The sequence below is a fragment of the Otolemur garnettii genome, unplaced genomic scaffold (assembly GCF_000181295.1).
Source record: "Otolemur garnettii isolate 467f Iridium unplaced genomic scaffold, OtoGar3 scaffold00019, whole genome shotgun sequence".
Taxonomy (NCBI): Eukaryota; Metazoa; Chordata; class Mammalia; order Primates; family Galagidae; genus Otolemur; species Otolemur garnettii.
The window spans coordinates 14,113,207-14,141,015 of record NW_003852414.1 but is presented as its reverse complement, the minus strand read 5'-3'; the positions used below and the strand labels follow the sequence as shown (position 1 = coordinate 14,141,015).

General features: G+C 37.4%; 1 protein-coding gene across 1 annotated transcript in view; it reads left to right on the top strand.

Annotated features, from left to right (window-relative positions):
- The window catches only part of MALRD1 (MAM and LDL receptor class A domain containing 1), a 514,668-nt gene that overhangs the window by 408,771 nt on the left and 78,088 nt on the right, over positions 1 to 27,809 (top strand). The window contains exons 34-36 of the mRNA XM_012803304.1: positions 4,616 to 4,879; positions 16,341 to 16,466; positions 25,485 to 25,551. Coding sequence (XP_012658758.1) covers positions 4,616 to 4,879; positions 16,341 to 16,466; positions 25,485 to 25,551 — 457 coding nt within the window. The remainder of the gene's footprint in view (positions 1 to 4,615; positions 4,880 to 16,340; positions 16,467 to 25,484; positions 25,552 to 27,809) is intronic.

The window sequence follows — 27,809 nt, the reverse complement described above, 5'->3', positions numbered from 1 at the left end:
GGTTCAAACCCTGCCCTGTTAAACCTCAACAAAAAAATAGCCAGACATTGTGGCGGGTGCCTATAGTCCCAGCTACTTGGGAGGCTGAGACGAGAGAATTGCCTACGCCCAGGAGTTGGAGGTTGCTGTGAGCATGTGATGCCATGGCACTCTGCCGAGGGTGACAAAGTGAGACTCTGTCTCTACCAAAAAAAAAAAAAAATTCTATGGATTTGGACAGATACAGTAAAACCTCTGTAAGTTGACCACCCAAGGAACTATAACAAACTAGTCAACATATAGAGATGATCAACATAAGGAATTTCCATTGAGTATATGTGGTGCATGTCTTGTCTATGAGAATTAGGTCAACTTTAAGTTAGGTTGTTAAGGTATAAAGTTAAGTTAACTTTAGGTCTTTTAGTAAGACCTAAAAGAAATATTGAGCTAATGGAGGACAGCAGAGGTGGTCAATGCAGGGTCAGGTATGGAGGTTCTACCATCTATGGTGATATGTATCCAGCACTGTAGTATCATATAGGATGGTTTCACTTTCACCCTAAAATGCCCTGTGATCCTCCTCATTTGCTCCCTGCTTCATCTCCCACCTCCAAACTCCTGGCATCCACTGATCTTTTTCCTATCTCCACAGTCCACCCTTTTCCAGAATGTTATATAGTTGGAATCACGCAGTGTGTAGCCTTTCTAAATTGGCTTCTTCACTCAGTAGCATACATTTCAGGTACTGCTGGGATTTATTAGAGTATAAAAAGAGAGCAATTAATATATTCCTATTTTACAGAGATGAAAGAAGTTGTATAATATGATCAGCTCTAATAAAAAGAATGAATTAATTGTGAACTACAGCATGAGATACACTTTATTGTTGATTCCAACACCCTGAAAACTTGTGATCCTTCTATAATAATTAGATAACCTTCATGGGTAAAAACAAAGAATAAATTCATTAAAATCAAAATTATGAAAAAAAAACCTTTTGAATTGTGGCCACAGTGAAAGTACATATGCAACATGGGGTGTTCAGATCAAAAGAAAATGCAGTATATTTTCTAGGAGTATTTGTCTTTTTTGATTAGCTGAAGGAAGTCATTTATATTGAGAAAGCATGGATATACTGTGTTGTAGAATACAGAATTTCTATTAGGGTAAAGTAAGGGACTTAAAAGAAATATTGAGCTAATGGAGGACAGCTTCTGGCTAAGAGCCTACCTAGACTCCCCTAAGGAGGCCAAATTCCTATTCCTCCTACATTAGAAATGCTTCAGAGGAAAATTCAAGAAAAAATTCAGACGGGATTTAATTTAAAACTAGATATATTTTTGATGTTTGGATAGTATTGTAAATCAGGTTCTCTGGGGAGCCAACTCTGTAGCAGACTGTAATGTAGAAGATTATTGGAAATTCTCTCGGGAACATCCCTAAAAGGAGGAAAGGAAACAGAATTGAGGGTGAGCTGTGGTGCAGGTGCAGCGGTGAACCCAGCTGATGCTGTGGGGACCTCTGGAGCTGCACTGGCCCTTCGTAGACATCTCACATGGAGATGCAAGGCCTAGGCCATCTTATCCCCAGTTCATCAGTCAGTAAATGGAGCTGTTTCTAGGAAGGGAGGTGATGGTGGAGGGTAATTTCTAGAACTGTACTCAACTGTGAGATGTTATTTGGCAACTTCCCAGCAGCTAGAGGTATGGACACCTTGACCTAGATGGAAGAATCTGGACAGTGCAAGATAGCATTAGGTGTGTCTGGATGTTTCCTGGTTCTCAGTAGCAAGAAATGAGTACTGGTACCAAGTCCAGCCGATGAGGGAATGATCGCAGACACAGGGCAATCCACACAAATAGTTTATTACAGGAAAAAGAAAGAAACTATACAAGGTAAGAGTGAAAAAGAAAGCTATACTAAGTGTTACAAAGTGAAAGTGCATTCCAGAGACAGCGGAACAAGGAGAGTGGGGAAAGGCCTGTAGGTCTGAGCACAAGCTGCCTTTTATATGCTCACTAATTTCTCCCACCTTTCTCCTGGCAGGATTGGTTGCTATTTTCCACCTTTGTAGTGATTGACAGGTTGGAGTTATAAAACAGGTTACAGAACATGTTACCTCATGAGTTGGGTATATAATAATTTTCCTTTTTAGGCCTGGATTTTCCCCAGAATCCTTCACAAAAGCTTCATCATGCTATGCTAATTACATGGTAATGAGCTCTGGGTCAATTAAAGGTCATTAGGAACTTCTTACTATGTATGTTCCCACCAGGGAACAGGTCCCATCTGCAGTTTGGTTCCTTAGCCACTTCCTTTGTACCCTCTGCCAGACCTAGCAATACATCCATTATAAATAGTATGAGCACATTGGCATCCTTAATAGGAGGGCCTAGATCAAGTAAGTTCTGACTATCTTTCAATAAAACCGATTCTGGAATCTAATGCAATGCTACCTGCAAATAAAGGAGAGAGCTTAATTTTTACTTATTGACTGTAAGGAAAAATTATAAATAAATACATACACACACATGCACACATGCACATGTACACAAGCACATAACCCCATTGTAAATAGGAGCTGGGGAGCATAAAGCATTCTGTGTTTGCCTTTGAATAGAGAAAATTGCTTCCCTTGTATTTTTTAACAGAAAAGGTTAATACCTTAGCTCAACTGAGTAATAGATACATTGCTAAAGTCAGTTCTAGATTTTCATTACATGCAAAGAATTTATTAAATCTTTTCAACTTTTGGTGAGTTCATAAAGATGAAAATTTATTGCATAAAATGTTTCAGAAAAAAATAAAATAAAGGATACCTGTCCTTCCTTAAATGTGAGATTAATGAAAAGATAGAAGAGAAACTATTTGACCATGGTTAATTATCAAAATAGCAATATTTATATATATGTATAAAATTGAAATTCAATTTATTTTCTAAGTTTGAATTTAGGATGTCTGCATCGTAGCATTATAATTAATGTCTGGTACTGTGATTTCAGGCAGTCAGGTATCACAGAGTCACACATACACACCTCTTCTACTTGAAGATATGCATTTCCATGTAAACAAACTCACTAAGAGTGACCATGTAGACTCAAGTACATGAGTCTGATCACAGGTTCGGAGTCTAAGTGCCTTCTAGATAGACCTATGCTATTGGTTGAATGAGGAGGAAGAGGAATATTCCAGCTTCATTGTTTTTATTCCTTAATTTCTCTCAGCAATATTTTCTCATTTTCAAGATTCAAGATATGTCTGGCATATATTTTATCAACTCTGTCTTTAGGAAGTTCATGATTTTTGAATTTTAATCATGGGTACATAACAATTGTATATTTGTATATACAAACAATTGTATATTTGTAATTTGTATTATACATCTGATATTTTCATACAGGCATACAATGTGAGTTAATCAAGTAAGGGTAATTGGAGTGTTTATCCCCTCAGGCATTTATCATTTCCTTGTGTTAGAAACATTAATTCCACTCTTCTAGTTATTTTGAAGTACACCCCAACTTGTTCATAGTCACTTTTTTGTACTATCAAATATTGTGCATTCTATCTAGCTGTATTTTTACACCCAGTAGAATGAATTTGCTGTGCCATCTTTATGTACAAATTGTTGTCATCTAACCCCAAAGTATGTTTGAAATGGAAAGAAAATGAAATAAACTATTCTGAACTGGCTCCCCTTTTATCTGGATCTATTTTTCCCCTTCACATATTGATGAATCCCTTGATAACTAGCACAGAGATAACCCAGATATAAAAAACATTCTACTACTTTGTTCCAGGGAATTAGTGCAATCTTACTTACTCATATGTATTCTTTGACCTCTAGAAACATCAGTTAGTGACCTCTACTTGACATTGCATTAATGTGGACTCAAACTGAAACTACAGAAAAGTTTCGTGTAGTGTAAGTTTATTATAAACTAACATTGGGCCTTTAGTTACTTAAAATTGGTGGATGTCAGTATTCTCATCTGTAAAATGAGTTGGATAGGTGTGAATCAGATTATCTTCAAGATGCCTTCTAATATAATATCTTAGATTTAACTGTGATTCCATCCCTACTTTCAATTTGCTAGCACATGGCCTTGGAGCAGTAATAAAGATTGAAGGGCAAAGCACAGTCTGACAAGACCATGGTCTTGACTTCTGTGACCCAGTCCTGGACACGGTCTCAGGAACCAGACTCCATAGATGGAGGCTAAAAGAAATAGGAAACCCTATGCTGATATCCTAATGATTCCCTTATATTGTAAAACTATGAGCGAGCGCACCTCATTTACTCTATAAAAGTGTCTTACCTCTCAAGGAGCATTTGACTTACTGTTCTAACTGAAGGCTGATGAATCAAAATTTCTTCTTTAATTTGAAAACGTCAGTTTTCCCCTCGGTCATCCGCTTTTAAAGAATGTTATTCCTAAGATGAAGGCATATTCTCCGATCATATTTCCATGCTTTGTGGGGTTCATATTATTCCTAATTAGAAATTAGTTTACTTGAGTTAACAAGATTTGTTTTCCTATCCAAGAACAAATGTATCCTGTCATGTTTCAACACAGGATGGAGTGATGACTCCTCTAATGCCAAATGCCTTGACTTGCTCTTTTTTTTTTTTTAGGTCCTGTCACGACACAGCCAGTGCTCTGTGAAGCTGATCAATTTTCTTGTATCTACACTCTCCAGTGCGTCCCTCTCTCAGGGAAGTGTAATGGACAGGAAGATTGCAGAGACGGGTCTGACGAAATGGATTGTTCTCCCAGCCTCTCTCCTCAGCTCTGTGGGGAAATGGAGTTCCGGTGCTCTACAGACGAGTGTATCCCATCCCTCCTGCTATGTGACGGGGTGTCTGACTGTCACTTTAATGAAGACGAATCTAGCTGCTGTAAGTTATTTTCACTAACTTAGCGCGCCAGGGAAGAAAGGCTGTTTTGAAGTGGTAGAGAGAGCTTGATAGATAAAACAACGTTCTTTAGAGTCTCACTGTGACCGTGTCATCAATAACAGTTTTTTGTGTGTGTTGTGTTGCTGCACAAAGCATACAGCAGCCCTTCCTTCCTAAAATGCTCTGTTTGTGGTCACACCAATATCTGTTAAACCTATCTCTTTTCCTACGCCATTTACATCAGAATCATTCCCATGGGGGGTGCCCTTATGCATTTGTTATCTTTTTAACACATATGTGTGGAAATGGTTTAAAGTAGTATGATTATAATTTCTTTCCACCATAAAAGTTCATGAAGTGGCTCAAGTAAAAGGTGAGAAACAAATATGTATGTTAATGATTATATGTACAGTGAAGCCTCCATAGTTGATCGCTTCCCTACATGGACCACCTCCTTAAATTGACCTAATTCTCAGAGACTAGACACAAACCACATGAATGTAACAGTACAGTGGTGCTGGTTCCTTATGTTGACCACCTGTTATCATCACTTGAGTGGTCACCTTACACAGATACCACTGTATATAATTAAGGGTCGGGTCTGGACAATTATCTAAATAGATGCCACGTCATTAATGGTTCTTGGAATGGAAAAGACTAAGGACATGGATTTGAATCTCATACTTGCTCCTTCCTACCAATCCAATCCTGGAGTCATTGAGTGCAATCCATTTTAGTTCATCACCCGTAATGAAGACAATACCTAACATACAGGGCTACGAGGATTTGAGCAGATGCATGTATTAACCCCAAGCTCTTCGTTCTGTATCTTCTATTTTTATTATAAACAATGTTAGATAGAGAAGGAAGAATATCATTAATAGTTAAGAAGTAATTACATACATCTTAAGGCAAGTACATAATTGGGGTAGAGTCCAAGCACTCCATTGTATTTAATTACATATTTACTTGCTTATATTTATGTTTTATTACCCTATATTTTAATATTCTATATTTTATATCCTATTCTATTATTGATTGGCATCTATAAACCATCACAAACCATATGTTAATGATCACACTTGTTTGGAATAGTAAAAAGCAGTTTGGAATATAACTATTAAAGGAGAAGATGGAAAGAAATATAGGACTATTTCAGGGTTCTATTTAGTATGATCATCCAGAATTATGATAACTATTGGAAAAGGAATAAAGATGAATGAAAGAAAAGAGACAGCCTTTGAATATTTAAAGGCATTGGTCTTCAATCAGCAAAGATCTTTTACTGGTTTAGGCTTACAGGTTGGTTTTTTTATCTTCCTGATATTTCCTACACATAAATTCTCTCTGTGATAAAGCCAACTTGTCAGGTCTTATAACATTTTCTTAGAGGCAAGGTAAGCAAATGGAGGTGAATGGAAAAGAGAAAGCCTGCCAAATTACTTATCTCCGTTCCCATCAGGGCTCTGATGTAATTTGGTTGATAAAAATCATATTAACTTCAATACAGTCATATGATATTGGCTCCAAATAAGAATGCTATTTAAAGAGAAGCTTAGGAAAGTACTGTGCCCTTGTCATTTTAGGCATTCACTGGAAAATTGGAGTTTGACTAGTCATATGAAGTCCTGCTGCTAAAGAGAAATAAGTCCAGGATAGGAATTAATGTAGGGACAAAATGCTAGAACAAAATTACAGTACAGAATCATTCAGTGATCACAATCCACCAACTATCTGAAGGCGTGATAGTTTGGGGGCCCCCTTATTGATTTAGAATGGAATTTATAGATTCACATTCATCGATTCATTCCAAAAGCTACATTAAAGCCACAACCTCTGTTAGACACTGATGATACAGGTGGATCTGATGTCATCCCAGGCCCACTTGTAGATGTAGGTACATTATTGAAGGAGAGTAGTAAGAGAAAACTGGGAATACTATATAGTCATTTCTATGACAGAGATAAACACACAGCGTGTAGGGCACACAGGATTCTTCCTAACTCTGGTGTTGGGAACCTGAATGTTTAACAAGAAAAATGTTTGTACAGTCAGCCTTGGAAAGGCGAGTAGTCATTAGCGAAGAAAAGCAAAGAGGCTTGACTCAAGTGAAGATTGTTCCGGGAACAGAGAGCAAGGTGTTTGAGTGAAACTTACTTGGTATTACCAGAGCAGAGTCACATGAGAAATATGGAAAGGATTCTGGAGAGATAAGCAGAGAGCAGATTGTGCAGAGTCCTCCCCCACCAGGCCAGTGCTGCATGACTGTGCCTCACTTGTCTGCGGGATGGACTGGAGTGAGGAAGGGGATTGGTGAGGAGATACTGCAATTCACATGCAAAGCAATTGATTAGACAATGAGGTAAAGATTACAAATAGGTTTAGGGACAGTCAGGAAATACAAAAGAGAGGAGTCGAGAAGGTCTTCCAAGATTCTCATTTGGCATCAGGACAGGTCAAGTGCCATTTCTTGAACAATAGCAGAAGAAGAGCATCTTACTGGGAAAGGCTATGGCTTCATATTCAGGTGTGTTATATTTGTAGTACCTGTGACACCTCCACATGGGTGTCTTCAAAATGTATATCTTGCACTCAGGAGGGCGATAAAGCAAGATGTATGAGGATACACAGCACTCAGCATATTACAACTGAAGCTGTAGGTACAGAAGAGAGACAGAGAGACAGCATCTAAAGGAACAGTTTGGAAAAGGCACATGTGAAAGATACTGATAAGACACAGTCATAGCCGTTGAAGGGCAGCAGGAGGGTGGTTCACTTAAAGCAAAGGTAGAAAGCCGTGAGTATCAGAAGGTATTCGCAGGGGGGAATGTTTCTGAGAGGTAGGATAAGAGTGAGGCTAAAAATTACAACTATGGAAAAGCAAAAAATCAGTTTTCGGTTATCTTGGAGTTGCCTGTAAAGTAGGAGGGCAGAATTCTGAAGTCAACCTTTTGGAAAAGCAAATGGGAAATGTCAAAGAGAAAAACCAATCGTAGATACCTTCCAGAAGGTGTAATTGGAGTGTGATGTAGGATAAAAGGAGAGCTTTGCTTGCTCATGTTTAAATGTTATAAGAATAAGAATTCTGACATGTTTACAATTTTAGCCAGGGAAATCAATAGCAATTGATATTTAGAGTCCTTTTTACCTTGTATTAGAGCAAAAAACAATGTTTTAGTGATCAGAATGTTCAGATGACAAACCTGTACCTTCAATATTTTAGAATAATTCATACTTAATATCATCTTTCCATTGGAAACATGTTAATTTTTTACAGACTGAAATGATATTCTTTTTATCTAAAATACCCTCTTCCCTAAAAAAATGAAATGAAAATATCAAACATGATTAATCATTAGAACACTAGCATTATCCCAGAAATGCTCCTTTCACTTATATTTTCTCAGAAAGTAATCTATTCACCAGGAAGGTTTAAAGATTTCATCAATGTCATATCTGTCAATTTCCTGGCAAACAATAAATAAATAAAGGTATGTTGATATTGCCTAAGTTGAGAATATATTAATAAGATGATTGTTTGTTAGGGAAATACTGTGCATAGCAGAGCCATAAGGGATGATAAGAGTGGAAGCTTTTGTCACCTATAGACCAAAGGGTGTGAGAGCAGGGATCAGGCCCCTTCACCTGAATTCAAGAAGACCATTTGATAATAGGTGTGGCATTTGATTAAGGGAAAGAGCTAGTCCATACTCATCTCATAGACTTTCTTCTCTCTATTAACCTGCTTTCTTCTCTTTATTAATCTGCTTTTGGCATTACCCATTGGCTAAACCCAACTGTAATCTAGAAGTCAAAGAGGCTTGTTGATGTAGCTTTAGAGGTCACCTCCCAAGGCCCAGAGCAGGAAGAGAAGGTGGTGATTAGATCAAGAGAAGCTCATAGAAACAATCCATCAGTGACAGATACAACTGTAAAAAACAAACAGGGCAGTGAGCAGCGTACCTACTTTCCAGGAGTACTCAGTACACCCTATGAAATTGCCTTCTGACGGTTTCTCTAAGATTTGTAGATCAATCCTTATTGTCAATATTGTTGTTATTGGCCTTTACCTATTTTGACTATGATCTTAGCATCCTGTAATCCTTTTCAAGGACAGTGTAAAGATTATCCCTCTGCCTTTGCCAACTCCCTTTCTTACCCGGTGTACTTCACTTTATTCAACATTGAAGTCTTGGTAATTATGTCTGTGCCACACAGGCATTGAAGGATTAAGAGAAATTAATGTAGTAGAGTATGTAATGCACACATAATAAGTTATTATCCTTTTCCCATTAAATTATTTTTTGTTTAATCGAAAATTATTTAAACTGCTAAGATATTGTCATAAGTAAGGGTGGCACTTGGACTTCAATCAAAAATGGAATTACTATCCACTCTGCTCTGTGTTAGTCATGTGTGTACCCTGAATGAGTTGTAGCCTTCATACTCACAGCCCAACACCATAGTTCCTTTGCTGTTAAAAATATTGAACAGCTGCAGAGAGTAGTTTTTCTTTAAATAGAAAATGCATACACATTCCTAGTCCTCCATACTTTACTTTTGTATATATTTCTCACATAGCAACTATAATCTGTAAAGAGAATTTTGCCTTCAAGGAGTAAGTCCAATGAAACATTCATGATTATTTTTTAAAGTATGATGTAGCAAAATGAATGAACTAAAAAGCATAAAATACCCTATGCTACTTAGCCTATTTTGGTTTAAAAAGGAGTAGATGTTTTATAGATATTAAAACATAAGTCTGGGGACAGGTGTGATAGCTCATGTCTGTAACCCTAGCTCTCTGGGAGGCTGAAGTAGGAGGATACCTTGAGCTCAAAAGTTCGAGAATAGCCTGAGCAAAAGTGAGACCCCATCTGTATTAAAAATAGAAAAACTTGATGGGCTAAGTGGCACATGCCTCTAGTCCCAGCTGCTCAGGAGGCTAAGGCAAGAGGATCTCTTGAGCCCAAGAGTTTGAGGTAGCTATGACCTCTGACACCATGGCACTCTACCCAGGGTGACAGAGACTCTGTCTCAACAAACAAACAAAACCCACATGAGTCTGAAAGAGAATATAGCAAAAAATAGATATTGTCCATGAAAATGTTACCTATAAATTTTATATAGAGACACTTTGGACTAATTTTAGAAATTCTCTTTGTTGTATATGTATAAATAAAGGAGGGAAAATATTCCTGAATTCAGTATAATTTACTTTGTTTTATGGATGCCAACAAATAAATATTCATAGTATTCATAAATTATTCCCTACCTACTTCTAAAGGAAATTGATAAATATCCATTAACTATGTTATATTATTTTAGACACCACACAAAACATTGTTTTCTTCTCAAATTTCATAAAGCAAAAGTTCAGTGTTTACTTATCTAATTGATTAACTTTCTAATAAAATGGAGAAAGTAAAACTTTTTATATTGAAACCATTTATTTTCTTAGCTGTATATGTGATTCAGCACTATTTGTGCCAATGTTGTAGACTTATACCACCTGCAGTTTAGAGTTCTTCATTATACAGACAACTTGAAAATCATCTGTCACATTGAAAACTGGGTTAAGAAATACAGATGAATTAGTATTTCCATTAGTAGAAATGTTCAAAATACAAACTTTACAAGTAGATGACCAGTATCTGCTACCTTTGTATAAGTATCTTAACACTGTATTGTTTAGAAACTTACAACTTACATAGGATCCCTCAGCCTTTTGCAATGAAAAACCACCTGTGACTCAGTGAGCAGGGCTTTGGCCTCATATACCGAGGGTGGTGGGTTCAAACCTGGCCCTGGCCACACTGCAACAACAACAAAAAAAATGGCTGGGCATTGTGGCAGGAACCTGTGGTCCCGGCTACTTGTGAGGCTGAGGCAGGAGAATTGCCTAAGCCCAAGAGCTGGAGGTTGCTGTGAGCTGTGATACCACTGCACTCCACTGAGGATGACAGAGTGAGACTCTGTCTCTAAAAAAAAAAAAAGTTTCCACACAAAAAGATGTGTGTATATACATATATGTACACACAGATATACACATGGCTATATAGATATATGTATATACAGGCATATTTCAATTTATTGCAAATTGCTTTAGGTACTTCACATAGATTGTGCTTTTTACAAGTTGAAATGGCAACCATGTGTCAGGCAAGACTGTCAGTATTACTTTTTCCAAAAACATGTGGTCACTTCATGTCTCTGTCCCATTTGGTAATTCTCAAAATAGTTCAAACCTTTTATTATTATGTGTTTATGGTGCTCTGTGATTGGCGATCTTCGATGTTATTGTTGTAATTGTTTGGAGGCACATGAAATGCACCCAGGCATGGCAGTGAATTTGACCGACATCCTGTGGGTTCTGACTGCTCCACCAACTGACTATCCCCTGTCTCTCTCATTCTCCTCAGGCCTGTCTATTCTCTCAGGTACAACACTATGAAAATTAAGCCAGTAATCATTCTACGATAGCCTGTAAGTGTTGCACTGAAAGGAAGAACCCCAGATCGCCAACTCTAAATCCTACACTGGAAATAGTTCAGCTTAGAGAGAAAGGCATGCAAAAAGCTGGGCTAGGCTGCAAGCTAGGTCCCTTGCACCAAAAAGTTAGTCAAGTTCTGAATGCAAAGGGAAAGTTCTTCAGGGAAATCAAAAGTGCTGTTCTCCTGGACATAGGAATGATAAGAAAATGAAACAGCCTAATGTTGACATGGAGAAAGTTTTAGTGGTGTGGATGGAAGGTCAAAACAGCCATAAAATATTCTCTTGAGCCAAAGCCTAATCCAGAGCAAGGCCCTGGATTCTCTTCAGTTTTGTGAAGGCTGAGAGAGGCGATGAAGCTGGAAGCTGAAGAAGAAAAGTCAGAAGCTAGCAGTTTAAGGAAGGAAGCCAGCTCTGTAACTTCACATTGAAGCTGTAAGTGCTTACATAAAGGCTGCAGCAAGTTATTGGGAAGATCTAGCTAAGATTATTGATAAAGATGCCTAAACAATGTAGACAAGACAGCCTTATCTTGGACAAAGATGCCATTTGGATTTTCATAGCTAGAAAGGAAAAGTCAATGGTGACTTCAGATTTCAAAGAACGGGCTGACTTTTGTTAAGGGATAATATAGCTGGTGTTTACATATGGCGTCTCCAAAGTTACCTTCACTGTCACCATACACAGAAAAATTGTGAAATTACAGCCCACTGCACCTTTATTTATGAAATAATTAATTACAAAATTTTACAAAGAGGCGGCCGACCCACAGAGAATATTTTGTAAACAGTTTGGTATAAAGGTACCTAGAGCTTCAAGTTCTCATTTCCCACACATATGGCAACATCAGGGGTGACTTTTGGGACACCCTGTATTATAAGGTAAAAGCAATGCTCATTTACCTAAAAGCCATTTTGAAAATCCTAAGACCCTTAGGAATTATGCTAAATGTATTCTGCTTGTGCTCTATAAATGTAATGAAACCTGGATGACAGCACATTTGCCTACAGCAGAGTTTATTAAATATTTTAAACCTACCCTTGAGATCTACTGCTCTACTTTGTTTTCAGTAGATCTCAAGACTCCTTTCAAAATATCAATGTTCTTCAGCAATGTACCTGGCCACCCAAGAGCTCTGGAGAAAATACAGAGGGAGATCAATGTTGTTTTGTTGCCTGACACAACATCCATTCTGTGGATCAAGGAGTAATTTCAACTATCAAATTTTATTATGTAAGAAATATATTTTGTAAGCCTATAGCTGCCATAAACAGTGATTTCTGTGTTAGAACCGGGCAAAGTAAATTGACAACATTCTGGAAAGTATCTACCACTCCAGATGTCATTATGATCATTCATGAGTGATGGGACGAAGTCAAAATGCAATCAGTATTAAGAAAGGTTTGGAAGAAGTTGATTCCACCCCTCATGGTTGACTTTGAGGGGTTCAGGACTTCAGAGGAGGAAGACACTGCAGATGTGGTGGAAAGTAGAATTAGCAGAAGAAGTAGAATTTAAGAACTAGAGCCTGAAATGTGACTGAATGTTGCAACCTCATGATCAAACTTGAGCTTCTTAAGGATGAGCAAAGAAAGTGGTTTCTTGATACGGAATCTGCTCCTGCTGTGAACATTGCTGAAATGACAACAGAGGAGTTAGAATAAACTCAGTTAATAAAGCAGTAGCAGCGTTTAAGAGGATTCACTTCAATTTGGAAAGAAGTTCTACTGTGAGTATAATGCTATGAAACAGCATTGCCTGCTACGGAGAAGTCTTTTATGAAAGAAGAGTCATCGATGTGGCAGACTTCATTTTTATCCAATTTTCATAAATTGCCACAGTCACATGATTCTTGAGTAACCACCACCCTCAGCAGTGAGAGCCATCAGCGTCAAGAAAAGACGCTTCACCAGCAAAGATTGTGACTTTCTAAAGACTCAGATAATCAGTCGTATATTTAGCAATGAAGTATTTTTTAATTAAGGTATATGCATTGTTTTGTGAGATATTATACCATTGCACAGTTAATAAACTACGGTACGTATAAGCATAACTGTTATATTAACTGGGAAACAAAATCTGATGTGATCTGAGTTAATGCAATGTTCACTTTTTTGGAACTGTACCTACCATATCACCAAGGTGTGCCTGTATATACATATTTATTTTTAACAAATATCTATTTTTCTTACAAGAGTTGAACGATTATTCTATTTCTTCGTTTAGTTGGTTTGCAACATAATTTAACTTGTCTACGTAAGCCTGAAATGATTTAACCCTTTGTAAAAGCTGAAGATCAGCCTTCTCCTGGAAACTGAGTCATTTCTGTTATCTAATTCCAGTCTTATTTTTTTCCTAGATTTTATCTGCCTCACCTCCCTACCTAAACTTCCTAGTTAAAGACAACCTGCTGTACTCACTGTTCCAATATGTGACTTACTGATCTTCCATCTATCAGCTTTTTTTCCCCACTCTGCTAACTGGCTTTTCTCTAAAAATAATGCAAGTTTAAATATATTTCAAGACTCTAGTCCTGCTTCCAGCCTTTGTAGATCTCCCTGTGCTCACAAATTCTTCTTTTTGTAATACTTATCTATAGCAGGGCTTTGCCAGCGACCTGAAGCAATTTCTTTCACTGTTACTTTGAACCATTAATCACTCCTTTATTGTTTCCTTATGGTCACTGTTGTATAGATTCTGGTCACTCATCGTTAAAATTTCTCTCCTGAACCCTCCACTCTGAGTTCTTAGTGCAGAGTCTTCTATGCTATGGAAGCTCAACAAAGTTCATTACTGTGAATTGATAGTCTAATGCCTTAAGAAAAAATTCTCAAATAAGAGTATTGCTTAAATTTTTCAAGCTAGCATTTTTGGTTGATGAAGATACAGATTGTTAAAAACACCACTGTTTATGTCCAACTTTAATATATATTTTGAGGGGCAGTTCTCAAAGCTGAATGTGTCAATAGCCTATGATACCTCAAATAAACAGTTCCTTCCAACCCACAGTTAGGCTTGAAGGGAGGAATAATTTAGGGTAGAACTGACAATATCTGTACAAGACCTACACTTGGGGATATATATTCCTGAGTTTTCGAAATTGTCAATTTACTCTGCAAAGTCGTGACTTAATTGTCTTTATTCTTTTGCAAGGAATTTTTCAGACCAATGCTTTTTAACATTTTTTTCTGTTTGAGAGAGACTCTCACTCTGTGCCCTGGGTAGAGTGCTATAGTGTCATAGCTCATAGCAATCTCAAACTCTTGGGCTCAAGAGATTCTCAGCCTCTTAAGTAGCTGAGACTACAGACACCCACCTGGCCATTTTTAGTAGAGACAGGGTCTGGCTCTTGGTCAAGCTGATGTCTAACTCCTGAGCTCAGCCAATCCACCTGCCTTGGCCTCTTAGACTGTGGTTACAGGCCTGAGCCATGGCTCCCAGAGTCTTTTTAACTTTTAGTAGCAGTTTTTGGAGTAAACTTTTAAAATAAGAAATGGTATACCATACCCTTAAATACATCAGATGCAAACAGAGCTGTTCTTTCTGAACCTGGGTTAAATGGCAGACAGCTCTGATCGTCCACTGATGCCTTCAACATATCTCTGCTAAACTCTGGGACTCAGAGGAGCAGGATTAGAAGAGAAGTACAGCTCAGGATCATTATTATTGAGTGCTTTTGAAATCTATCCAGACTTTCTACAAATTAGTGCAGTGACTTCATGCTTTGACACGTTCCCTCTGCTCCACAAATATAACAATACTAGATAAATGAGCTATCCCATAAAAAATGTTCAAAGACAAAATAAACGTCAACCAACATCATAGATGAAAACCAGTGTCTTCAGAAAACCAGAAAACACATATCAGACCAGAATACAAGAATACAGTCCCAGGACTAAGAACCAAACTTCCCATGGACAAAACATTTATAATTGAATTCGTCAAGATTCTTATTCAAGGAAGGTGGTAGAGTCCTTTGCTGGACTACGAGATAGCCACTGAATAGTTGCCAGTACTTTTGACAGGTACCAATAAACACATTTTTCTGAAACAACCACAGTCTCATGAGCAATAGACCCCCATCCTATTAATCTACTTGTCTCTTGAAGTCAGATCAAGCTCTACATGTGGCCCCCAACAAGAGACTGTAGAATTACTAAAATCCCTCCCGGATGTAGGGTCGAAGTGTCAGTGACCTACATCACCATGCAGGTCTAGCAGGCACCCAGTGATCTCTCGTGGTTTATGCCCCTCATGGAAGCTGATGAACTTCAACAAGTTGCAGTCTGTTTGATCACTTGTAATAGGGGAAACATTAATGGAGCAGTGGAGATGCAGAAGCATCTGCCTTGAAGTCAAAGTTGACTCTTCTTCTGAAATAAATCCAGGCTCTGAGTACATACAATGTATTTAATTGCATATTACATAAAGCCTGTGCTGCTCACAACGGGCTGCCATAACCACATGCCACAAATCAGGTGGTTTAAACAACAGACATGTGTTGTCTCACTGTTATGGAGTCTAGAAGTCCAAGATCCAGGCCTCTTTCTGGGTTACAGATGGCCATCTTCTCACTGTGTCCTCCCTCACACAGACTCTCTATGCAAGTGCCGTGCTGATGTCACTCCCTTCTAGGCCTTTAGTCATACTGGATTAAGGCCTTAGCTTGATGACCTCTCTTAACCCTCATTCCCTTTGTAAAAGCTCTAAAAGCAGTCTTATTGTGGGTGAGGGCTTCAATGCATGAACATGGTGGGGAACACAACTCAGTGCAAAAGAGTGCACTTTCAGGAAATGATTCCACCTACAACTTTTGGCAGGACATTTTAAGTCGATAAATCTTCTAAAATATAGAACTGGAGAAAAATAAAGGTTAACACAATAAACTGTCTTCTTATTTCATTATTAGAAATGTATTGGAGAAAAAAGAAGACATGCTTTCAACTATGATGTTCATTCTGTTTTTTAGCCAATAAGAGCTGTTCTAATGGAGCACTGCTGTGTCCTTCCTCTGAGAGCTGTGTCCCAGCTCCCCAGCGCTGCGATGGTTCCGTTGACTGCGTGGACCTCCAGCTCGATGAGTCCAGCTGCTCAGGTACTCCACTTCCATTCAAGTGTTATTTGTGAGGCCGGGTGCAGTGGCTTACACCTGTAATCCTAGCACTCTGGGGGGCCTGGCAGGTGGATTGCCTGAGTTCAGGAGCTCAAGACCAGCATGAGCAAGAGTGAGACCCTGTCTCTAAAAATAGCTGAGTGTTGTGGTGGGGACCTATGGTCCCAGCTACTTGAGCAGCTAAGGCAAGAGAATCGCTTAAACAGAAGAGACTGAGGTTACTGTGGGCTGTGATGCCAGGCACTCTACAGAGGGTGACAAAGTAAGACTCTGTCTCAAAAAACAAACAAACAAAAAAACTCTTTGCAGTATGAATCAGTAACTTAACCCATGTATAATAAAAAATTTAAAAAATTGAGATTCTCAGTGATGCCAAGCGTGTAATAATTAAATTTCTATGTCACCTTGGAGGCAGGAAGAATGTTGGCTTTAATTGCTACATTCATAAAAAAAGTTTATAAACCTGTAATATAATGAGTTCATGTTTGTTCAATAAATAGAGAAAAATAAAACATGTTATTTTAATGTAACATAATATAATTTAACATTATTAGCATTTAGTAATCTCTTCTCTGAAAATTGCTTGGCTTCTATAATAAGGAAACCCTATATAATCTAATGTAATTAATTTTTAAAACATGTAGTCTTTTTTTCCCCATGGCTTTATAAGAGCTTCTTATTTGCATGAGCTAGTCATGGATTTAAAAGTAAATTTATTAAGCTCTGGATTGACTTTTAAACATTTTTCTTTCTTCTGACCCTGAAGCATGAATATAGTATGAAAGCCGATAATGTAAATCTATGATTATACTTTTATCAAAACTGCTTTAAACTTCTCTAATTCATCGCAGTCCATTGTTAACATCTTTTCTAAGTAATTGAATTTTTATTTCATACAGGCCACATATGAAATAAGGATAGTTGGGACCATATAATTCTGTCACAACTAAAAGATAATATAAATTAATGATAAAAGATATATTCAATCAGATTTTCTAAGTAAATTGGAAATATTTTGAATCTAAATAGGTGAGAATATATATACTCTTTGTGTATATATATTTCAAGAGAGGAGAACATTGAGATAAGTGATAAAAGCATGATGATAATAATAATCAAATTGTAGTACAAAAAAGTCTTATTTTTGATATTGCTGAAAGTCATATAAAGCTGAATTTTGTAAGTACAAAAGGAAATTAAGAAGTGAGCAGATCTGGCCCCATAAACTATGCAAAGATGAGTTCTCTTTGTCATTATTTTTCCATTAGGCACTCTTATACTTCAGGTTAAGATACCCAAAGGGAAATGTTGTTACTCTCTTTATAAAGATTAAGAAAACTATTCATGAGATAGTTCCATCCTTTGAAACAATTAAGACATATTATTTATGTCTAGTATCCAAATTTATTTATATAAGGGTAAGATGGTTTGGGGGATGGCCGCATATTGGCAGAAATGTATTAGAACATGTTATGATTTATTCTCTGTGTTGACATGTTTAAGGATTAAAAATGGGGCCAGGCTTATCATATACCACGTGGTGGACAAGCGGTAGCTAACACGGTGGGGTACGTTTTCGTGGCTCTCTTAGTCACCCATTCATTACAGTTTACTTACAAAGCAGTGTAGGTCAAATTGACATAGCTAGAGTAAAAGAAATGGGCTTTCCAGAACTGAAATCCATATTGTGTTATGTTTTCTGTATGTAAATTTGCATGCATTTTGGGCTTATCAATCAAATATGATAACATCCGTCTTCTGCTTTTAAGAATCCCTGTAAGCCTCATCCATGCTAAAAATTTGTCAGTACACATTACACATCCCTATTTATTTCCAAACTTAACATTCTTTTAAGGTCATCATCTCACAGACTTTTATAAGCCCAAACCTTAGGGCATCCAGTAATTCCCACAGTGGTCACAGAGCAGATGGCAAGCACCTGGTCTCACTTACCTCGAGGTGTAAGTCATTAACAGGACACCCAGCTCACGCACCGCTTAAGGGTTGCAGGATGAGTTTATTCCAGTGAGTCCTGTCCATTCCTCGGTTATACTGTGTTAGAAGAACATATTATTGTTGAGTCTTGTTTGCTTACACAACAGGAAATTAGTGATCAGAATTTGTCTGACTGAATTTAAAGTGAAAGTGTTTTCTTTGCAGCAGTAGAAGCGAAGCTGATGCTCTAATTATGACAATCACCCATTTGAAGGAGAATTGGGGAAGGCAGTAAAAATAAAAAATTATAGGATAGGGCATGAAGATAGTAATGCCTGTAATGCCTACTGACAATGGTGATGATGATGATGTCGTTTGCTGAAGTTTCAGAAAGGCTAAAAACCAAACACGAGCACAAAAACTTCTCAGGGAGTTGTATGAAGCTATTTCAAGTTCCTTTTATCCATTTAAAAAAAATTTTTAATTGACACTTTGTACATATTCAGGGGGTAGAATCTGACGTTTTGTTACATGTCCATTGGTGGCATGGTGGTCCAATCAGGGTAGTTACCAAATCCACCACCTCATGTACTTATCATCTCTTTGTGGTAAGAACATTCAAAGGCTGCTGTCCTGGCTAGTTTGTATGTACAGTACCATACTATTAACCAGTCACCCTACTCTGCAGTAGAACACTAGGAGATATTCCTCTTGTTCATGGTAACTTAGTACCTGCTAACCAAGCTCTGTCCCATATCTCTGGTAAGAACTGTTCTGCTCTCTGCTTCTATGATACCAATTTTTTTTTATTGTTTCAGGTTCTTTGAGGGCACAAAGTATTAGGTTACACTGTTTGCATTTGTTAGGTAAAGCCCCTCTTATAGTTGTGTCCCACCCCCAACAGGTGTGCTATACACCATGACCCCCCGTCCCACCCCCGCCTTCCCTCTCTACACTTCTTGGTTCCCCTGCCCCCGACCTTGAATTGATTTCAGTTTTTCCACTTATGTGGGTATATATTAGATCTTCTACTGCCTTCATATTAGAATTGACTGCATTGAATTCTTGCTTCTCCATTCTTGTGCAGCTTTACTACTGTGTTTCCCTGAAAATAAGACCTACCCCAAAAATAAGCCCTAGCAGGATCTCTATGCATTTGTTAAATATAAGCCCTACCCCAATAATAAGACCTAGTAATGGGTGTGGCTATGTAGCATATCTGCATAGCCATGCCATGCATTTTAGTGTGGAGTGGTAAGAAAGACTGGAATACCTCTTATGTGCCACAGCTCCTTTCTCCAAGCTGTTCACACTTGCACAGGTACACAAGTGGTAACCATGGTCGCAGGCATCCTATTGCGCACGTGCAAACTGTTAGGGGAAAGGAGTTCACGCATCACTAGCGCCAACCCCACCAACAAGGTCAGCTCCCCTGTCAGGTTCCAGAAGAAGATGACTTAACTGTATTTGAATAAATGTAGATTGTTGTATTATACTGAATAAAAATAAGACATCCCCTGGAAATAAGCCCTAGTGTGTCCTCTTGAGAAAAAAATAAATATAAGACAGTGTCTTATTTTGGGGGAAACACAGTAAAAAGAATGAGTTCCAACTCTGTTTAGGTTATCACAAAACATGTACGTCTCCATCTTTTTTAATGGCTGAATAGTATTCCCTGGTATACACAGACTGCAGTTTGTAAATCCATTCCTGGGTTGGTGGGCATTTAGGTTGTTTCCACATCCTGGTAAATTGAGCTGCAATAGATAGCCTAATATAAATGTCCTTATGATAAAATGATTTTTTTTTCCTTCTGGGTAGATGCCCAATAATGGGATTGCAGGATCAAATGAGAGGTTTAATTGGAGTTCTTTGAAGATTCTCCATACTTCCTTCCAAAAAGGTTGTATTAGTTTGCAGTCCCATATGGTACCAACTTATATCTCCTATAGTCGCTGTGCTGAGATTTCAAGAGAAAGAGAACAATCTCACTCTCTGGGGAATTGGTTTGCTGCACAAAATCTTCTGTATGATTCCTAGAATCAGTGTATCTCTTCAGACTCCATTCAGATTCTCACATCCATGCATATTCATGCATGACAGTGCATAGATGCCCTGATCCAAAAGGATTCATGAGCCCACAATATCAAGAACTACATAGAAATTCAGAGCTAAACAGTAAATCATTTAATATTTTTAGAATAACAGGCTTTCGAGTTGGATTTAGTTCTAGTTCAGATGCTTCTTTGCTATTAACTCAAGCACATCATGTTAACCACCATTATGTTTTCACCTCTGAAAAAATGAGCATAATTAGAGTATATAACACATAATATTGTAAGGCTTAAGTGAAGTTAAAATTCTTAGGACAGTTCTTGACCTACACCAGGTCTTTGTTAAGTGATGATGTTGATTATGGCTGTTATGACAAGAGGAAAAGAAGGCAGTGAAGCTGGAAAGGGTGATGGTAGTGGAATTAGATTTCAGAGGCAATTCTAAAAACTTTCCCCAAATAGAGAGAGATGAATGAGACCAGTACCATTCCCTGGTACAGAAATATTACCCCAAAACTCCATTTTCTCTTCCCTATAATCCTATAAGGAAGTATATATTACTTAAAATACTTGTGCACCAGTGCCTGGTATCCACCTTTAAAAGCAGTTTTGGAACTCTTTTTCTGGAATGGCCATCAGAGCTGTTGTCATAAGTGGTCTGACAATTTAAGTTTGCAAACTCATCTTAGAAAAAGTGCCACAGACCTCACTGCTCTCTTCTGACGTGCTCCCCATGGCCATCTGGTGACCACAGGGATATTCAGCGATGAGGAATGCAGCACTTTTTCTAGGATGAGTTTGTGAACTTAATTTTCTGGCCTCATCTATTCTACATGTAAATCTTGTACTTTACGTACCTAGTCCCCAGGTGTCACAGAAAGAACACCAGGGTTCATGTGGTTCATGTGGTTGTCATTTCCAGAGAATCATAATATAACACCTCTCAGGTCCCCATGCTCTATATCCATTAAGAGGGTGAAAAATCAATGTCTAGTTGCAAATTATTAATATTTAAGCTTAAAATTACTTTCGTTTTTATATGTGTTCCTATGTATCCAAAGTGATGCATCAGAATAGGATTGAATATGAATTCTTCCTAGAATGGTATTTCTATGTAGTAAGTTGGGAGTTGTACTTGCCTCTGAACAAACAATAGTAATAACCAACAGAAGAAGGTATAAGCCAGAGGGGCATTGATGTAGTCAAAGATTCTATGAACTGGTGCTAATCGTAATATCATCCCATAGCATCCTAGTTCACAAGTAGGGATGTACTTATCTACTGGAAAAAGTCAGCATCTTCATTAATAATTAGTCATATCATCATCTTCCTCACTTTGTCTATTCTCTCTGCTCGAAATGGTTTTGAACATAAAGGATGCAAATACTTTATATTGTGTCTTTCCATATTATGAGGAAAGAACCTGGTCTAAAGCAGAAACTTAATAAAAATTTCTCATGGAGGTAATCTAAAATTCTTCTATCTTCCCAATTCACCAGGATTCACTTCTGGTTCCAGTTGACATCTACGTCTTTTCCATTTTCTCTCGCTATCCAACATGAGAAATTATATATTTTGATTCCCATAGAATCATTCTGATATAAAGCAAGCCTGTCTTTTCTTCTCTGCAATCAAAGTAAATATTAATGACCCTCCCATGAAATGTGCAGCTGTGCTCTACTGTAGTGAATTCTGACATTCTGTGATCTCAGATACTGCTGGTGTGTCAATAAAACAAAACCTGTATTGGAGGAAAACTAAAATTATACTTAAGACCAAAAATAATGATAACATAGCTTATCTAAAAAGGCTTGTATCTATTTCTGCTCTTGGTGGGCTATTGTTAGTCAAAAGAGCTAATTTCTTGCCTCTGTAGGAAATTTCATATTTGTTCTATTCAGCTGAGAATGCTCTCTGTGTGTGATGGTGGTATCTCTTTACTCCCACCCGTGATACTCCACTCCCCTGTTCTCATTAGTTAAATAAAGAGGACTGGGAAAACCAAGAGGGGAAATACACCCCTGGGAAAGCCAGCTGCTGAACTTTTGTAAAATGCTAGCAGACATACGGTATATATTTCAAGTTTGCTCCAAACTGTAACTTCCCTCCTTCCCTGCCTTCCTCTTTGCTGATTGCTCTGTCAACCCCTCCCCAGTGTGCAATGACTGGCCTAACAATCCACTCTCTCAAACAACCCTTTCCTCCAGTGTTTGACTTCACTACATAATGCCTACATAAAATGTCTGTTTTCCTCTTTTGTTTGACTATCCTTCATAATCATCATCCTTTCTTTGTCCATGTAAATCATTCCCCTCTCTCTGCTCAAGTTGGTCTACTCTGATAAAGACAAGGACTGTATCTGTGTGACCTCCTGGCGCCTAAAGTAATGATCTCAAAATGACTTGAGGAGAAACCTAAAAAATTAATGATGGGTAGAAGGCAGAGGAAGAAACCTGAAGAATGGCTTCAAATCTAAGTCTCTATCTACCTCATATTTCTTTGGGGGAATTTCAGGCCTCCAAATTTTGGTGACCATGGGATACTTCTTGAGTGTCCTGTGTGCACTTAAAACTTAGCATCATCTTTTCCTTCAAAAATCTTCCTTTCCTGTAAATCCTGTGTTTCTGTCAATGAAACTCCCAACTAGCCAGTGGCCCCCAGCCACAAATTCGGACATCCTTCTTGACTCTTCCAAACGATCACCAAGAAGTTTCAAATTTAACATTTAAATGTTTCTTAAAATTCTCAAAAACCTTCCCTAGCGAATATTCAAGCAATTATTATTTTTTCCCTGGATTATTAACAAAAGACTCTTGCCTGGGCTCCTGAATCTGAGTGTTGGTCTTTCTGTTGACTTGATATACTGTAGCTAGAATCCTCTTTCTAAAGCACAAAACATACTGTTTCCCTTCCTAAAATTCTGGCTCTGCTGCCCCTCCATAACCTGGGACTTACGTGTCTCTGACCTGTTCTCACACTCTCTCATACCAGTAGCAGTCCAATCAGGCAGGCCTGCCTTCAGTTCCTCAAACACCCAGCACCCTCTTCTCAGCCTCTGGGCCCCTGTGTTTACCTTTGCAGATACACTTTCCATAAATGGCTCCTGACTCTCTTCCAAGAGTTCCCCTTAGTCTCCAGATGTGACCGAGGTGTTCCTCTTGGTGCTCCCAGCACCTCTGGTACATCCATCCAATTAGATTACTTTCATACTGCTTTTTAACACCCTACTTACTTTTTTTGCCTCCAGTAGGTCAATGAGAGGAGGGATTGATTGTGTGTGTATACAGCCTTTTAAAGCCAATGTGCCTTAAACTCATACCATGAGCTGGCTGTCTAACATTCTCAAGTACCCTATGACACAGTTATTATTTTTAATCTTGTTTTGCAGAGGGAAACCTGAGGCACAGAAAGATTAATTATCTTACTCAATATTACACAGCAAATAAGTTGCTGAGTTTCCAACTGAAGCAATCTGGCTTCAGTGGCAGTAGCCTTCACAGCTAAGTTTAGCTGCCCATATTCTTCATTTTTTGTATTTCTAGTGCCTAGCCCAGTGCCAGACATTTAATAGACACTCACAACAGATTTGTTGAATTAAAGTCACTGTAGATGGCTCTGTGCCTGTAGCACAGTGATTACAGTGCCAACCACGTACACCAAGGGTGGTAGGTTCAAAGCCAACTCAGCCCAGGCCAGCTAAACAACAATGACAACTGCAACAAAAAATAGCCAGGCCTTGTGTCAGGCGCCTATAGTCCCAGCTATGTGGGGGGCTGAGGTAAGAGAATCACCTATACCAAAGAGTTGGAGGTTGCTGTGAGCTGTGATGCCATGGCATTCTACTGAGGGCAACATAGTGAGACTCTGTCTCAAAAAATAAAAAATAAAAAAAAAAATAAAAAGTGTATATTTCCATCAAGTTTGGAGTTACAAGAACCCAACGAGAGAGGAATGGCATCATGGAAGAAAGGAGGTATCTGAATATAACCCATAAGCATGTGCATTGCTATGTGTCAATAACATAACACCAGGAAGAGCAAGTTGGCAATTATGCGAGTAGGTAAATCAGCAGGTGTTAGTACAGTTGGTCAGGACTTGGTCCTGATGGTACAAGGTCCTGATGGTAAAAGTGCTGATCACTTTTGTAGTAGTTGGTCTGTGCAGATATTTACCTTCCTTTTAACCTATAAGTAAACCACCTTGAAAATTCATGTCAATGCTACACACACTAGACATGGGGGCAACACAAGCATTGAAATAATGGGACTGGGCCCAGGGGACACCCCTGAGCTATCCTGATGCTCGTCACGGAGGTAGAGGTCAGAAACACACATGCACACAGTGACAAGGCCACCCAGGCAGAAGCATTTGCCTGCCCTGATAAGGGGATTTTGTGTAGAACTAAAGAAAAGAAACATTTCACTAAATAAAACATTTCAGTATAATCACAAAGCAGGCACGATTCTAAGTGAGTAGATTGTACGTGATCAAGTGGAGAAGTTGTAGTGTTCTATAGTGCTGTAGGATGACACAGTTAGCCATAATATACTGTATCTTACAGTTTCAAATACCTGGAGAAGAATACTGTAGGTTAAAAATGCCAAGGAATGGTAAATGTTCAAGATGCTTTTAACCCTGGTCTGATCACTATACATTCTATGCATCAAAACATTACCATGTACCCCATACATATGTGCAATTATGTTGATTTTTTTAAAAGAAGCAAAAAAAAAAAAACTTGCAAAAAATAAATTTGAAGACAAAAGCAGTGAATAAAATAAATCTTCAAAGTCTTCTTTTGAGGACCACTCACAGCCAAGGCAGCAAGGATCACTGAGCAAATTTTAGTGGTTATAGAAAAGTATGATCTCTAGAATTCTTTTCCTTTTAACAGCTGGGAAGCAATTTACTTGCAAAGATTGGATTTAACGCAGTGACTCACAGTGATATATCCTTTTTCCTGCAAATAATACTTATAATTAATTGTGGTCTTTGTGATGCTTCTTTTTAGAGTGCCCATTAAACTACTGCAGAAATGGCGGGACTTGTGTGGTGGAGAAAAATGGTCCTGTATGTCGGTAAGGAGCATCGGCTGTTTTCTTTTTAACAGTTTTTGTAGCTGGCTTACTGAGCTTGAGGGTGATTTAATAGAACATCAATCAGAGCATGATTATTACAGTAAAATAGCAGATAATGACACAATTGACATTTACCTGTGAATAAGAGAAAGGAAGATGTGACTGTTTTTTAAAATCAATTATTTAATATGATTTTAAATGTTTTTTTCCACACTTTGCGTTATGTAGCATACACAGTTTTAATAATACTTGTTAATCCTTGTTTTTAACATTTGCATCAGGTGTTTAAAAGTTTGTATTTGGATATTCTTCTATTTCAGATGAATTTTGTGTCTGTATTTTCTTTCTTTTTATTTCAATTTCCGTACTTCTCTTTTTAGATAACAAAGGATGAAATTAATTTATAAATACAGCCATTTTCTGGCTTATGCAATGGATGTTTCTGAATAAAGTTAGGACACAGATAAGGAATACATTTACATACCCAAAGCAAGAATAAACAAAAACAGGCCTCCTGATTTCTTTGGGGAATTATTTATATTGCATATCAAAGATTGCTTGACTTTTTCTCTCGCCCTTTAGGGAATTGTGCAAAATAGTTTCATAAACTCCAAAGGAAATGATGCATATTCCATTATAGTTTTGTTTATGACTTTTTATTTATTAATCTAGCAGACCAAGGGATGTATCACTTTGCTTATTAGAAAACTGATTGAAGACTGATACTCAAGCTGTAACAAAATACAAAGAAATATCTTCAGAACAGTTGTTAATAGTCTTTTAAAATCCTTATTTCCTTGTGAAGTCAATGCACCCAGTCTAGAAAAAGTAATTTATTCCTTACAAAACAAAAACCTCAACCAATTAAATTAATAACAAAAATTTTTGGATGGGATATATTTAGACACTGCTTTAACTATTAAATTAGTTTTAATATAATATATGGTTTAGGCCTATACTGAACAGTAAATGTGTATGACCTACATAAAGAAAGCTAAAAAACTCAAATGAAGGACACACAAAAAAGACCTGAATAAATAGCTCAAAAAAAAAAAATACACAAACCACTTTCTAGAATTAGCAGTCAATATCCAACATGGTACAAATGACAGCCAATTAGTTGACTGATTAAATCCAATTAATAGTCTGGATTTTTGTTGGATTTTTAAATAGACCAATGGGTTTTAATGTTCAGCTGGAAAAATAAATGTAAATCTTAAACTCAAAATTAAAGACTAGTAGTTATTGTACTTGATAGTAAAGCTTGCTGTGAGATCATTGCAATAAATATTGTAGACCTGGAATAGAATAAAAGTTTACACTTACCTTAATGTAGTTATATGAAATTATTATAAAATAAGTGACATTTCAAGTTCATGAGAATGAGTGTTAGGACAATTGATTAGCCATTAATGTAAAAAATAAATTATTATTGGGCAGTGCCTGTGGCTCAAGGAGTAGGGCATGGGCCTCATATATTGGAGGTGGCAAGTTCAAACCTGGCCCCGGCCAAAAAAAAAGAACTAAAAAATAAATTTTATTGGGCAGTGCCTATGGCTCAAAGGAGTGGGGCACTGGCCCCATATGCCAGAGGTGGCAGGTTCAAACCTAGTCCTGGCCAAAAACTGCAAAAATAAATAAATAAATAAATAAATAAATTATTGTCAACATTATGCACAGGAGTTAATTCCAGAATTATTAAAGTTATAAATAAGGAAAATTATCAAAATTATTAGAGAAAATATAATGTAAGGGAACATTTTAAATTTTGAAAATTTGAAGATCTTTTCTGAACTTCCTAGCAGCCATAAAAGAAAAAATAAAGAGATTTGAAAATCTGATCATGTGAATATTTTTTAAACAAAATTAAAACTTCAGTATGGAGAAAGACACCATAAATAAAATCTAAAAAAACAGTAATAAGCTAGGAGAAAATGTATAGTATATACTCCAGGTAGAGATTATCTATAGTATATATGATGTTCCCTCAAAGCAATGGAAATTATGTAATAGATTACTAGGCAAAGATTATTTATGGAAAAAAAGAAAATAAATGGTGAACACATCTGAAAAGAAATTCAACCTCATTAATAAATAAGGCCAAAATAAACCATTGAAATTCTATATTTAACCTATCAAAGTGACAAAAAAAAAATCTATTAGTGATATCCAATCTTTGTGAGACTGTAGAAACATTGACCCTTTTATAAATAGCTTGTGGAAAATACCGTTGTTTTTTTTTTTTTTTTTTTTTTTTT